We start from the raw sequence: 15,621 nt of genomic DNA on the forward strand, positions 1-15,621 counted from the left end.
AGTGAGCACAATAAACAGGAACGAATTGTGTTGATGCCCAAATCTGATCTAGTCTATTAGTGACTTAATATCAGACTTCTACACCAGCATTAGATTTATTTGGTAGAGAATCAATTGGTCAATCGTCTAGATGTCCTGCAACCACTGGCGATTAACCTGCGAATACCTGAAATCATAGAAGACAATCAGAGGCGCCGGAAGTTTTTCCAGCGTGAACCCTCCGACGCTCAAGTCAGTTTCTGGGCCTTTGCCAAAAAAACTTGTGCCACCACTCATATGGCTTAATAAACATTGCCTTAAAAACCAAAAGCTTTTTGAGTCATTTGCAGAAAAATGAAATAGAGTGTAAAAGAAAGGAATTTCCATGAGAGGAAGTGAGAAAAAACCCCCTGCAGGAGAGAGAAAAAATAAATAAATAATCCCCCCTAGGTAACTCCCCACTCCCCTCTTTCCCCCTTGTTCTCTCCCACTTTCGGAAGTTAAGGATGAGGTAAAAGTAATGCCCCCACTTTTTTTTTTCCTCTTTTTTCTATTACCAAACACCAATCCCCCAGTTTCTAGTGTTGAGAGTTTTAACGAATCAAGACTGGAAACTATATAAATTTTAAAGTGACCTCGAGGCGGTTGCCATAAATCGGCTCGGGATTGCTAAAATTAACCTTGCTATTAACAAAAAAGTTTCAAGTTTCAAACTTTTACATGCCTTTAAATATACCATTTTCCTACTCACATAATCATGTAAAGCAGGTTTCATAAGTTCAGATATTTATCTCACCTGAAGTAGGTTTTAAGATTTAGTCATTTATCTGCTTTAGAACATTTTTTGCTCATATAACTCTTACTCGCGTAATCTTAGTCGGGCAAGAGCAGGCAAACTTTGACTTCGTCTCACTGCGAGGAGGTTTGGAGACTGTAAGCCTTTTACTTGTAGTACCTTTTTTTTTCTGCTCGCCTTTACATGGTCGAGCAAATTCTGGCAAGCTTGACTTCTTGTCTTGCCATCGAGCAGGATTTGAGACTTTGAAGCCTTTTGCGTGCCTTGGAAACTTTCTTGGGATTTTTGATCTCTGCTCGCCTTCACATGGTCGAGCAGATTCTGGTAAGCTTGGCTTCATGTCTCAGCATCGAGGAGGCTTTGAGACTTGTGGAGCCTTTAATTGCCTTAAAAATATTTTTTGAAATTCTCATTGTCTGCTCGCCTTCACATGGTCGAGCAGATTCTGGCGAGCTTGGCTTCCTGTCTCGCCATCGAGGAGGCTTTGAGACTTTGGAGCTTTTGCTTGCCTTAGAAACTTTTTGGAATTCTCATTATCTACTTGCCTTCACATGGTCGAGCAGATCTTGACATGTTTGGCTTCTTGTCTCGCCATAAAACATGTTTTGAGACTTTGGAGCATTTGCGTGCCTTAGAAATTTTTGGAACTTTTTGTGATCTGCTCGCCTTCGCTTGGTCGAGCAGATCCTGGCATGCTTGGCTTCCTGTCTCGCCATAAAACAGGCTTTGAGACTTTTCAGCATTTTCGTACCTTAGAAGATTTTTGGAACTTTTGTGGTCTGCTCGCCTTCGCTTGGTTGAACAGATCCTGGCATGCTTGGCTTCCTGTCTCGCCATAAAACAGGCTTTGAGACTTTTCAGAATTTTCGTGCCTTAGAAGATTTTTGGAACTTTTGTGGTCAGCTTGCCTTCGCTTGGTTGAACAGATCCTAGCATGCTTGTCTTCCTGTCTCGCCATAAAACAGGCTTTGAGACTTTTCAGCATTTTTGATGGGTGTCGAAGCCAACAAAAATAAAATCCTACTCTAAATAAATTGTGTATAGTGATTGAGCAGGGTCGTGTCCACAGAGATCGGTAATTATTTAAATCCTTTTAAAACTTAAAACATAAAATGGGGGAATTGTTGACAATAAGAAAAATCAAATTAAAAATAACAAGAATGCAAATTAAAGTTGTAAGTCAAATTGGAGAAAGCTCTGGTTGAAGGAATTAACTCAGCTTGATTCGACTACTGATCATTGATTCAAATATAGATTATTATTACTCATGAATAGACCGGTTATAGCTACTGAGACCCTCTAATAGCCAATCTCTCATTAACTAGTCGATAACCAAGGTACGACCGTTGGTTATTTCCCTAATCAATAGACAACCCTAGATACGATCATAGGATTTAATCAATTGACAGCCTGAAAAACCAGAGAGACCCAAATCCTAATCAACACATATGATGATTCATTTAAATTAGATTGTTTATTCTCATAACACAACTCTCTGCTATGTTACTTGTCACCAACATTAAATTCTTCATACGATGAATCCTTTAATTGACAATAGATTAAGTTGATAATTAAATAGTGGCCAATTACCTAATTAACAAACATAATTGTGAAAATAATTCAGAGAATAAACAAATACCCAAAAAGCAATAAAACAATTAAAGCACAAGAAAGATCTCACAGTAGTGATGAATCAAAGCTTCATTAACCTTCAACCAGAAAAATGGATTTAGTTCCTCATAGAGAGAAGAGAAAAATTAGATCTAGGGTTTCTTTCTTTTTCTCCAATCCAAATCCCCCCTCTTTTCACAATAGATTCCTCCTTAAATACCTTCTCTCTCTTCTCTTTTAGAGTTCTATTTAAAATAAAATACTAATATCGTAAATATTAAATTCGTAATTACAAAAATAGCCAAAAATACAAAACACGTTAAACTAAAAACTGCAGGTCCGCAGTTGACAGCATGCGCCCATGCCTTATCAACAAAGTTCTTCTGCCGCTCATAATTTCTCCAAGGGAACAATAATCCTTAAACATCATCTTGTACCTTAATTTTATCGCCAATCAATAGAATTGCACCTACAAAAGTAAATCACAAGTAAATCACTATAATTAAGTGCAAAACATCGATATTAAAGGAAGTAAACAATGCAAAACTAGTGCATAAATTGCACTCTAACAAATTCCCCCACACCAAGATGATGCTTGTCCTCAAGCATATAACTCAAGACTAATCTCAAATCTCCACTAAATTCTCATCTCAACTCATCCAAAAACAATTTTAAGCAAGCATACCTCAAGAAATTAAGTCGTTCAACGTTCGAGAGACAAGGATTTTAGAGCATAGAATTTTATAAGATAGAATAAGAACATTCAACCACCAAGAAGATCCATTCAAAATTCAAGTGCAACAAGATGTAATAGCCCTCTCAATAACTTCACTCCATGCACTCAAAGTGTTTAGGGTGTCATTTATCCACTCAAATCAAATCAAAGAATGCTATTACCATAAGCTTGCTCATATATCACATCTCAATCCACAAAACATGAATAAAATGCAAAAATCTAAGGGTCTTAAAAGGGTTGTAATGAGGTTAAATGGGTTAAACGAAAAAGAAAGGTTTATGAAAGAAAAAGAGATCAAAATGAGAATAATGAACTCATTGAATGAACTTATGATATCAAAATGCTTATTTCTACTCAAGTCACCACGAATGTAAACTTTTTTTTTTCTTTTTTTTCTTTTTTTTTTCTTTTTTTTTGTTTTTTGAATCAAACAAAAGAAACGAACCTTGCATAATGTAATTCAAGCATAATACTTGTTGATCTAATTGAGAAACTTTAATACAAAGTAGAAAAAGCAACAAAATATATCCACACAATGAGTCCAAAAATCTCCTTAAATTGAGGCTCAAAAAGAAGAAAAATGGTTAAGTCAACGGAGAGAATTAGATGGGTAATGGTTAAGGTTCAAACAAAGGTAGCAAATAAAGGTCTTCGGGTAGAGAAAAAAAAATGCGAGAATAGAAAAATGGAATATGGGTTGCCCTTATCATTTTAATGCATAAAATCCCGTAATGTGGCTTCAACATGCATAATAAAGCAAGTTCTAGAATAAACAAACTAGGATTGATATTCACATAACAAAAATAATTAGAGCAAAGTGGTTGCTCATAGGCTCAAATCCTCACAAAGTTGGTAAATTTGCCATCAAATCATGTACACTCTTCAAATGAATCAACCATCAATAGTGGTGTAGAATGAGAAGAATGTATGAATGATATATAAAAGGAAAGGTAAAAATGATAAGAAGTGAGAAAGATGAAAAGTGAGTAATGAAAGAGTATGATAGAATAAAAATAGATGTAAATAATTTGAGATAGATGGGAAAAGAGTAGTGAGAGAGAAAGGAAAAGAAAATTAATAATATATGAAGCATACTAACTCCAAAATCATTTAAGGATGAGTAGAGTGAAAATAGATGAGTAGAGTTGAAAATAATAATTCCAGACATCAATAATGCAAAAAATCCCTCCCCCACACCAAGAACTTACATTGTCCCCAATGTAAGATAATCAAAGCTCACATAAAAATTAAAGCGTAAGGATAAAAGATTAAAGGCAAAAAGAAACTTCCCTGAATTGTGAGCTTTGATCCACATAACGTCTATGGGCTTGGTGGAAATGGTGGGGTAAATCCCACACTCTCGAAGTATGCGGCCAAATTCTGCTCCATCTTGTTCAACTTGTGCTCTATTTTCTCTAACTGACTGCTCAAAGGTGGTGCGGATGTAGAAGGAATAGTTGGCGGGGCAGCACTGTCGTCGTCAAACTCGTCATCAGAGGCAGCACCACTCCTAGCATAAAGCTTCTTCGGAAGTTGAGTGGGTCCTGGTTCAGTAAACTGAAATCTCCCCTCCTTGAATTCGACCACACCTGTTCTTTCAAACACAGACATATCCAAAAATTCCTTTTTGCAAGCAGGATGCAAATCATTATTGTCGGGATCAAGCACACATAGGTTTATAGCTAACAAAGTAATGTATGGACCAAGAAATAAAACAGGCTTTGAGACTTTTCAGCATTTTCGTGCCTTAGAAGATTTTTGGAACTTTTGTGGTCTTCTCGCCTTCGCTTGGTTGAACAGATCCTGGCATGCTTGGCTTCCTGTCTCGTCATAAAATAGGCTTTGAGACTTTGGAGCATTTTCGTGCCTTAGAAGATTTTTGGAACTTTTGTGGTTTGCTCGCCTTCGCTTGGTCGAGCAGATCCTGACATGCTTGGCTTCCTATCTCGCCATAAAATAGGCTTTGAGACTTTGGAGCCTTTTTGTGCCTTAGAAGATTTTTGGAACTTTTATGGTCTACTCGCCATCGCTTGGTCGAGTAGATCCTGGCATGCTTGGCTTCCTATCTCGCCATAAAACAGGCTTTGAGACTTTGGAGCCTTTGCGTGCCTTAGAAAATTTTTGGAACTTTTGTGGTCTGCTTGCCTTTGCTTGGTCAAGCAAATCTTGGCATGCTTGGCTTCCTGTCTCGCCATAAAACAGGCTTTGAGACTTTGGAGCTTTTGCATGCCTTATTAGTAAACTTTGATTGGCTTCTCAACGCTAGCCTAGCTCTCATTTCTTAAATTATTCTCATATTGAGTAACTTCCAAGAAATCACGTTAACTAAGTTATACCGTTGGCCCTAATATGAGCACAATCAATTTAATAAATATAAGGTATCCTCATCTCACATAACAGGTTTTAGAGAAATAATTAAATTTTCATAGAAAAAACTGCTTGTAAATCAAAATATAACTTCTGACTTGTTCTGATTCCTACAAATGTGTGCCTTCAATGTGCTCTTATTTGAGGTTTTTGCTTTAAATCCTTAAATATGGATTTGCTCTGCAAATTGATCAGCTGTAATAAATTATCAAAAATTTAATTTCTGACCTGTAACTTATAAATTGTCTAGAAAATGGCTCAGCATTTACAACTTGTGCTTTAGCTATTTATATATGTTTGGGCCTTTGATGGATAAACATTCTTGGTGTTTTATTACCATCTATAATATTTGGTTGGCAATATTATTAAAGACCTTTGCTAAAGGTGTAGAGCACCATTTACTAACACTATAGATATTGAAATTTATATATAAAATAAATCATATTATATAAAATATGTAATCAATAAATAAATGGTAACATAAAAGTTTAAGCAAAGTCATATCACTGTATCAAGGAAATACGATCTCATGCTAACCCAAGTTCCATCAATCCTTCGGTCAAGCATGTTGTGTGCTAATATATGACTATGCTATATATTCTATAATATGTAATCTTAACTATTTTCTATTAACGACCTAATGAGTCAAAACCCCATCCATCGGATTTTTGAAGTCATGTAGTGGATTTAAAGGATAAATATAAAACTGAGGTTTTAGAACAAGTGCACCTGAGATTGTGCTCTGCATTATTTTATTGGTACTTCATCAAACAAATCCCGAGCTTGACTCTGCTTTGCTCCCTTCTTAGAATTATTTTTTGAACTTTCATATCCCTTGAGGCGATTTAACGAATAGCTCTTGATTTAAATTTTAACAATTCTGCCTCAACTTGTAATGAACCGAGTTTCATACCAGAATTGTCTAAATACTTTCCCTGCATATTCTTCACATGAAAACTAGCTGCATGATTGATTGATGGGGTGTACCAACAGGAAATATCTTGAAGAAACCAAAGATCCATGGATTTTTTATGCTTACCACCAAATGAATTTAACTATATGTGTAATCTTTATTTTAAGAAATTGAACATTGATAATACCGCAAATCGATTGCTCTTTTGGGCAGACTTTATATCTTGAGTTCGATGAAAAGAGAACAATCAATCAAGAAATATAAATACATCAGCAAAATAATGATAGTAGCAGCATTACACATCTGATTAGCCATAACGAAGCTGAATAATTAGCCATAATAAATCTGAACTGTTAACATTATGTCAAGCATGTTGTTGGAAAATATTAAATTAATTCATTTGCAAGTAGAATAGCATGTAATCTTGAATTATGAATGAAGCCGATTCTAACAAGCTAATTTTGTAAAGGAACATTATCAACGAATTCCAAGGGATAATATTCAATTTCAGCAAATATATCATGCACGGTATTGAAACATGCATGTTATTAAAGAATTTCCAAGCGTCTCTCATTTGATAAATCAATCATCATAGCAATTGGAAATTGAATTTTAATGACAATATACTTAAAGCGATAAATAAGCCAAACCTTTACAGGTAAGCATTCCATCCAGCCTTGATTGGCTTCCGTGTTTGGGCCAGCTTATCAATTTGTGCATGATAATATTCTGCCTTTGGCTTGGCCAGATGAAAAATTGGTAGAGACAAGAAGTTGGCTTTTTGTACCGATTCCGCACAGACGGCGCCAAATGTTGATGCCCAAATCTGATCTAGTCTATTAGTGACTTAATATCAGACTTCTACACCAGCATTAGATTTATTTGGTAGAGAATCGATTGGTCAATCGTCTAGATGTCCTGCAACCACTGGCGATTAACCTGTGAATACCTGAAATCATAGAAAACAGTCAGAGGCGCCGGAAGTTTTTTCGGCGTGAACCCTCCGACGCTCAAGTCAGTTTTTGGGCCTTTGCCAAAAAACTTGTGCCACCACTCATATGGCTTAATAAACATTGCCTTAAAAACCAAAAGCTTTTTGAGTCATTTGCAGAAAAATGAAATAGAGTGTAAAAGAAAGGAATTTCCATGAGAGGAAGCGAGAAAAAACCCCCCTGCAGGAGAGAGAAAAAATAAATAAATAATCCCCCCTAGGTAACTCCCCACTCCCCTCTTTCCCCCTTGTTCTCTCCCACTTTCGGAAGTTAAGGATGAGGTAAAAGTAATGCCCCCACTCTCTTTTTTTTCCTCTTTTTTCCGTTACCAAACAAATTGTAATTGAGATCAAAGGTTGTAAACAAGGGAAGGACTTTGTTGATTGCAATGAGTGAATGATACTAAACGATGATGGTTTTTGCCAAAAGTTTTAAGAATGACATTCCACAAATTCAACAAGTCAAGAAAGGAACGAAAGTTGAAAGTATATGTTTCATGTGTTGTGCTATTGCATATCTCCAGGTGCTGGAGCTGCTCAAAGCTTCTGATCGCAGAAGCTGAAAATATATATTTCAATTTTTGAATCAATCGTGTTAGACTTTGAAAACGAGAAAACATATCTGGAAGTTGATTATCCCAAATCTTTTCAACATTAATTTTGTGTTGGGCAAGAGAAGCAGAAAATAAAGTGGATAAATTGCTTCTCATGAAAGTGCTCTACACAATGTTGCTTTGGGAGTACCAAGTACCTTCTCTGTTTGGCATTTCACATTCAGTATTTGTAAATGTGCAAATACAATCTACTGAGTATGAGATTTTTTTTTTTTAAACCAAATCTTTTAATATTAATCAACGTCGTTAGAACTCATAACCTCTTATATCAACTTTGGAACCATAAACTTGGATATCTAAGTCTATAACATGATTGATCTACTTCAAGCCCGAAGTTTTTTTTTTTTGGGAAAAAATATTTTTTTAATAGTTAATAAAGGAATAAATTTTTAATTTTTTCAGTAACCTTTTAGATTGGACCTTAGTCATAAATTGGTTCATTTAAAATAAAAAAAGACTAATGCACTTAGAAAATAAAAATAAAATTAACAACCGAAATGCTCGAGCATTCCAATGCATTTTAACTCAAGGCACACACGCACAAGCATGATTACTGATTCACACATGCATCTTTAATTAATTAACTAAAATATGGTACTTGAAAAGTCTTTGGGACTGCCTACAAATTGAAATTTGGTAACACTATTAATGCTAAGAAATGAATCTGGCTACCGCGTATCCTGCAACGACATGGATAAAGGACTGTTCCACCATTCAACCTGAAATCATCAAGTGAAAGAAACAAGATCATGAGCGTTGTTTTAAAATCTGAAAGCCGACTAGAAGTAATAACAATAATAACAATTAATAGACCTTACCATTGGTTATCACATTACTGCCCAGTGCATCTTCCTCCTCATCCCCTACATACAGTAAACCGAGCTGAGGACCAACCACACGGCCACGCCAGTACGTCTCGAGAATCGTTACTGACTTCTCATGGATCTCGTCGTTGTCATGACTTTGTAGATTTTCTATCTTTTCTAATCCCTCAGCCTCTTCAACCAATTGGGCATATTGATTAACATCTCCAATGGCTGTGTCCATATTCTTTTCAGCTTCCCCGACCTTCAAAATGTTCTCTAATCCTCTTAAGCAAACAGTGACGATCTTTGGATCAGCACATTGAAGGAGATCACACAATGGTTTTACACATCCCTCTGTCACGAGGCACTTGATTTGCTCATGAGTAACACCTGAGGTGGCATTTGAAATTACCCAAGCGGCCTCCTTCTTTGTATCAAATTCAGCATTTTCTAGCAGATTGACAATGGGACCAATTAAGCCAGCATCAATTACCGCCTGAATCTGTTCCCTGTTTCCAGCCGTGATATTTGAAATAATCCAGCTGACTACCTTCTTGATGCTCTCTTCATGATTATGGACCAACAGGTCCAAAAGGTATGGCAGTGCACCACAGTTAAGTATGTACTGAGTCTGGAATATCATCCCCCGTCACAATATTTCCAACAGTTTTCAGGGCAGGAGTGATCACTGAGGATGATGAATGACCAAGGAGCTCAACAAGTCGTGGACAGACACCTGCCTCAATCACAGCTTGAATTTTCTCATTAGTACCATCAGAGAGATAAGAGAGTGCCCAGCAGGCATCAGTCATGACCTCTTTATCATTTGAATGAACAAGCTGTGCAAGCGCCGGAAGAGCTGGGCTCACCTATTTAAATGGTGGCTCTGGCTTGCCCCTGCAGAAATTGGACAATGTCCATGCGGTGATTCTCATCATTGAAAGCTTAGGATACTCATTTACTTGTGCTAGCAATGGAATCAAAGCTTCTTCACTAAGCACAAGATCACGGCATGCAGGCGAGTCACCAGCAACATTTGCCAATGCCCAAACAGCCTGCTCACGGACATCATCACTTGAAGAAGCAAGTAGCTTCACTAATATTGGAACAGCACCGTGGTCAATCACCACCTTAGTGTTCTCCGAATTTCCAGAAGCAACGTTGGAAAGAGCCCGAGCAGCCTTATACTGAAGTCGTGGGTAGTCTTCCCTCATAAGAAACTCAACAAAGCGCGGGACAATACCAGATTGTATGACTTCCTCAATTTGTGGACTCGTCTCAGCCGAAAGCAGTTTTCTAAACTGATCAATTGCCTCCAGCTGCAAGCCGTTGTCATCTGACCATACCGCAGCAACCATCGCGGGAAAAATTTCCAACTTAGTTTGAAGATTGAGACTGGAGACAGGAGCAGAAGGAAGAAATAGTTGGGATTGGAGACCTTCTCGTGGCTTCTTGAGGAAGCTTTCCTTTTTAAGATTTACCTGTTGTATGGTTGTATTAAGGTCGTCCTTCCATGCCGACTGTTCTTTATCCCACGTCTTCAGCTGCACTCTGAGTAACACGGGTGTGCTTAATTCTCCTCTTGAGAAAATCTTCATATTGTGACAATCATCCACCACTAATATTTCCAAAGATGGGAATCTGAAGGCACAACTGCCAGAGCAGAAACTTGTCAGACTTTTTAAATAAGAAAGTGTCAACTTCTTCATTTCGTTGAAAACAATAATCTCATCTTTTGCTGCATCATCATCGTCTGCCACTATTTCTGTTATCATATTGCATCCACTTATTTTCATTTCTCTGAGCCTCACCAGAGTCTTTGTTGTTGAGGATGTTAATACATTTTTCAATCCTTTGCAATATGATACCACCAAAGTTGTTAAATTTTGAAAGGATGACGAAGATGGCACAAGGTTAATCAAATGGCTGCACTCGGATATCTTCAGCTGTTCCAATTTGACCGCAATGGAGGACTCTTGTTTCAAGAAGTGCTGCAAATCATAACACTTGTTTACTTCTCTTATGATTACCGCCATCCCATTTTCAACCTTTTCTTTTGCCTCCCAAGCATAACCTCCTCCTCCTATAGAGAGAACTTTCATGGTGTGAAATCTCCGAAGGAAATCATCGAGTGAGAAAATAGTAGTCGACTCATCACCAAACTCAGCTTCAAGACATTTAAGTTTGCAAAGCACCTTCTGGAAACAGACTATTATTTGTTGCTATGTGCTTCGCATCAGCTCTCAATTCTTCCAAATTGGGGAATAACTGGGTGATCAATTATAACCCACAAAAAAAAAAGTGCAAGATGCATGGATTAGTTGATGTATTTATTTTAAAGAAATTTAATAAAATAGAAGAGAATGAATTTGAACTTAATTACCACTAGCTAATACAGAATATTTATCAAAAAAAATTTAACCTTTTAGAAAATAATGACTTTTTGTTCGTAAAAAATTATCCAAGTCGTGAAGGCAATGGAAATATAACTTTAAGCTCTATAAGAATTGAAAAATTGATTATAAAATTCTTGCACGTACCTTTTCAGCCAAGCCACTAGTAGTTCTTTTATGGCTCACCATGAATTCAGGACATCTAGATATCCATAGCTTTCTCAAGGATGGAAATTTAATAATTTGTATATCTCCTGTGCAGAAGCTTGTGAGCTTTTTAAGATCATACATCTTTAAATATTGTAATTGAGGAAACATTACAATATTATTATTCCGTTTTTCTTGGTCCACGATTATTATCTCTTCCAAGGCAGGGCATCCCCATATCTCAAGGTGCTGGAGTCGAACAAAGATGTTATTGCTAACTATAGAAGATGAAAATAGACATCTTAAATTCCTACACTTGCATAGGGTCAAGTGTATTAAATTCTGAACACTACAAGATAGGGCTGAAACTTGGTTTTGCCAAATCCTCTCAACATTTATTGAACGCAACTCCAATTTCTCCAACTTTGGTAACGCAACCTACTCGATCAAAATAATAACTTCTTGTTAACTACAAGTAATAATCATTTCTGCAGATGGACAAATCAATAAACTTATTAATCTCTTTCTCATGTTATAGTTCTCTTGAGTCTTTCATACAAACAAGTTCTAATCAAGTTTTCAAATTATTCGTTGCTAATTTACATATATTCTAAGGACACGTATTAAAGAAAATAACAAGCTATAGATGTGAATCAATAATTATTTGTCAAATTATTTTTTTATTTAGTAATTACAACATACTAAGTATTTCCTAGTAGATGCTTTATTATTATTATCACTAATTCAATTCGTGTCTACAGTACCTTTTCTTTCCTCTGAGAATGTATTTGCTACATGCTACAACACTTGTGGCATGAAAAATTTAGAATATTATATAATTATTAATTACTCGTGCATATTTCTAACAAACAAGAATAACAAAGAACAAAAATACAAAAATCATAGAGAATTAATAAGCTATTGGGTTAATAATAACCGACCTTCTCAATAAAAAGTGTATTAGCAATACTGATATTGTCCTCCAAAATGATTTCGTTTGACCGAATATCATATGACGACTTCTCCTGTCTCTATTGACATTGAAGCCATCTTGAGTTTAGCGTATAAACTTAATTATGAATGATCGAAATGCATATTGACATGAGATATTCAAATATTATTACAATTTAGTTTAGCATTAGATCCAAATCTGAAATGTTAGATTTGATAATCAAGAATTCTTTTTTAAAAAAAATTAATTGAGTTAATTTGAACAAAATATGAAAAATTAAGTAAATAGTGAATATTCTCTAAATATGATCATTATAAGAGTGCTGAAAATATAGGATGATTAATTTCATATTTTTTATATGAATATTGCGAATTTTATTGAAAGTAAAGGGAAGAAGAATAATATTACGAAGCATAATGCTCATACAATAAGAAGCTATTATGTTAGTTTTTACGGTGGTGTGACACCGAAGCTAAAAGATTAAAATATTAATTAAATTGCAAACATTAAAGATTTCTCCTAAATTGATTATATAAATATGAAACCTGACGACTTTTCAAAGTTAACTTTGATACTCTAGAAATTTCTGGTTTTAGTCTAACGTATAAATTAACAGAATGATTTTCATAATAACTAAAATTTGCAATATTTAGGAAGTTTCAATAACCTTCTTACACTCTCTCTTCCACAGTGCTTTTTCTCTGAAAAAGTATAGGAATGAAAGACGACTGAAGCCCCTATGGCTTTCACAATCACCCACTAGTTGGGTGTTCTCTACAATATTATTTCGGCAACGCATTTAATTTCGGTGGTTAGAAATTTGGTGAGTAGATTTCTTCATAGAATCACAGCAACAAATGGATGCTGAGGAATTATTACGCAAGTGTCAGGCGAGTGTTTCAAAAGAAGAGGAGACTGACATAGTAACATTCATGGGGCGGATGAAGATAAAGGGAGAGGAGATAGCTGCAAATTGTTTGGTAGGCAAAGTGCTAACCTCACGAAGTACAAACAAGGAGGGTTTGAAAGCTGCAATGCAAATGGCTTGGAGAACTGTCAAAGGGGTTAAAATAGAAAGTATGGGGGATAATATTTTCCTGTTCAAGTTCTCATCCGAAGAAGAAGAGAAAAGGGTGCTCATGGGAGGGCCGTGGCATTTCGACAGAGCATTGATAGTTCTGACCGAACCAACAGGGATTGGAGACATCAAAAATCAATCTTTTACACATGCCACATTTTGGGTTCAGATTCATAACATACCAATTATGTGTATGAACAAGGAGGCCATCCAAAAGTTGGGAGGAAAAATTGGTACTGTCAAAGAAGTGGAGACAGACGACGCTGGGGAATGTTTTGGGCAGTTTGCTAGAGCCCGGATATCCATTGATATTTCACAACCTCTAAAAAAGATTGTATTTCTACAACAAGCGGATGGCAAAACTCCAATGCCAATTTTGTATGAAAAACTTCCAGATTTTTGCTTTTGTTGTGCGCATATCGGTCACCAGTATAGGGAATGTTTGCGTTACAAAGGACAACAAAAGGAGGACTTGCCTTATGGTGGTTGGATGCGAGCTGTTACACAAGCTGCCAGTATAAAGCAAAAACGCAGTAGGGAGAAAAGCAGTCAAGAGCATTCCAATCTCAACGAACATGTGCGAGCACCAACCAGTCCACGCCCAACCAACTCGATTGATCAAGATGGGTCAAAATCGAATAATTCGGTTCGAGATGCAAGAGATGGAGCAGAACCAGAGGATACAAGAAACCTGCTGATCACTGACAAAAAGCATTTAATGTTGACATCTTCAGAGCCGAAAAATCAGCAAGTGGGGAGTCAGAGTATGGGCTGTGACACCGAAGAAGTACAGAATAGGGGGGCAAGTAATGATAGCCACTATAGCTATGAAAGTACAAAGGCGGGAGAAAAGATTTTGAAGGAGAACGAAAATCCTATGGATAAAATAGGATGGGAAATACCAAAAGATAAACGGAAGCAAATAGACGTGAGTGCCAGATCTGATGTGGAAGAAATGGATAGTGGGCCAAGCAAGACCAAAGCGAAGCCCAAAGTGAGAAAATGGAAACTTAAGGCAAGAGTTCCCATAGCTAAAGGAGCGAAGAATCACGGGTTAATAGGAGCAAAAAGACTTAGCAGTGATGACCATCAGCTCAGCCCACAACCCAAAAAAAAGAGAGTTCTCAGTCCACCAAAACAATCACACGTGGGAAACCACACAAGCTTAGTTGTTAACTCAGACTACAGCAACTTCATTAGCTCAAACAGAACAGCCCGGAAGCTACAGATAACAGAAGAGATATCCGATGAAGGGGACTTTGTGGCAGCAATGGAAGAAGAAGTATCGGCGGGTGCTGAATTTCAGGCCCGCCGACAACCATGAAACTCTTAAGTTGGAACGTTCGAGGTCTGGGGAAGCCTCGAACGCGCCTAGCCCTCAAAAAAATTCTCCACCTGCACCGGCCTCAAATTTTCTTCTGCTGTGAAACTAAGATGCTGGCTAGGCAGGTTGAATCGGTTTGTAGAGATTTTAACTTCGAGAATTGTTTTGTTGTAGATAGAAAGGGCATGGGGGGAGGTCTAGCTTTGATTTGGAGGGCCGAAGTTAATGTTAGCATTACCTCGTATAGCTCACACCACATAGATGCAATAGTGAGTAGTGAAAGTGGATTGAGGTGGAGATGCACCGGGATCTACGGCCATCCTGAGCTCAGCCAGAAGCATAATACTTGGACTCTCATGAAAAGGTTAGCCAGTCTTTTTTCCTACCCTTGGTGCTGTTTTGGTGATTTCAACGAGATAATGCATATGCATGAGAAAATCGGGGGCAATGAGAGAAACCTGAATAGGGTCGCAGAGTTTAGGGAAGCTGTGCAAAGTTGCAATCTGCAAGATATGGGGTGTAAGGGATATCCATATACATGGTCTAACAAAAGATACGGAAATCATTTTATTGAGGAGAGATTGGACCGTTTTCTGTGTAGTAAAGATTGGGAGATAAATTTTCAAGAATCCGTAAGCACAAATCTAGTGAACTGGTCTTCGGACCACTGCCCAATCCTTCTGGATTTCCATGAGCGAAGCAAAATTTCGAGACATGCGGGCAAATCACTCCCCCGAGATTATTATGAGGATATGTGGAGCTCCCACGAAGGCTGTAGGAGTATAGTCCAGGAAAAGTGGAGTCGGTACGGGGCTAGAGCTTGGGAAGCCCCTGTTCAGCAATTTCAGCGAGTAGCCTAATCTTCCTTGGCCCAGTTAAAAATTTGGAGCAAAACCGAATTTAATGGTAGGCAA

General features: G+C 37.1%; 3 protein-coding genes and 1 pseudogene across 3 annotated transcripts in view; 1 reads left to right on the plus strand and 3 right to left on the minus strand.

Moving 5' to 3' along the window:
• Positions 1-8,593: 8,593 nt before the first annotated feature.
• Positions 8,594-10,310, minus strand: LOC127902029 (importin subunit alpha-1a-like; annotated as a pseudogene).
• LOC127902353 (importin subunit alpha-1a-like) overlaps positions 8,594-15,621 on the minus strand; it is a 41,723-nt gene continuing 34,695 nt past the window's right edge. Inside the window, exon 2 of the mRNA XM_052441260.1 lies at positions 8,594-8,726. The gene's annotated coding sequence lies outside the window, so the exon portion shown is untranslated. The remainder of the gene's footprint in view (positions 8,727-15,621) is intronic.
• Positions 10,191-10,915, minus strand: LOC127902350 (uncharacterized). Its single transcript, XM_052441257.1, has 2 exons — positions 10,295-10,915; positions 10,191-10,208 (listed from the first exon to the last, which is right to left on the minus strand). The coding sequence occupies exons 1-2, from the start codon at positions 10,913-10,915 to the stop codon at positions 10,191-10,193; spliced, it is 639 nt and encodes a 212-aa protein (XP_052297217.1).
• On the plus strand, positions 14,704-15,567 carry LOC127902351 (uncharacterized). The gene has a single exon (XM_052441258.1). It carries the CDS (start codon positions 14,704-14,706, stop codon positions 15,565-15,567), a length of 864 nt encoding a protein of 287 aa, XP_052297218.1.

This window comes from Citrus sinensis, chromosome 5 (genome assembly GCF_022201045.2).
Source record: "Citrus sinensis cultivar Valencia sweet orange chromosome 5, DVS_A1.0, whole genome shotgun sequence".
Classification (NCBI taxonomy): Eukaryota; Viridiplantae; Streptophyta; class Magnoliopsida; order Sapindales; family Rutaceae; genus Citrus; species Citrus sinensis.

Excerpts from the sequence above, each read along its gene's own strand:
- LOC127902350 (XM_052441257.1), bottom strand. The coding sequence starts at position 10,915 with ATGAAAGTTCTCTCTATAGGAGGAGGAGGTTATGCTTGGGAGGCAAAA.
- LOC127902351 (XM_052441258.1), top strand. The coding sequence starts at position 14,704 with ATGAAACTCTTAAGTTGGAACGTTCGAGGTCTGGGGAAGCCTCGAACG.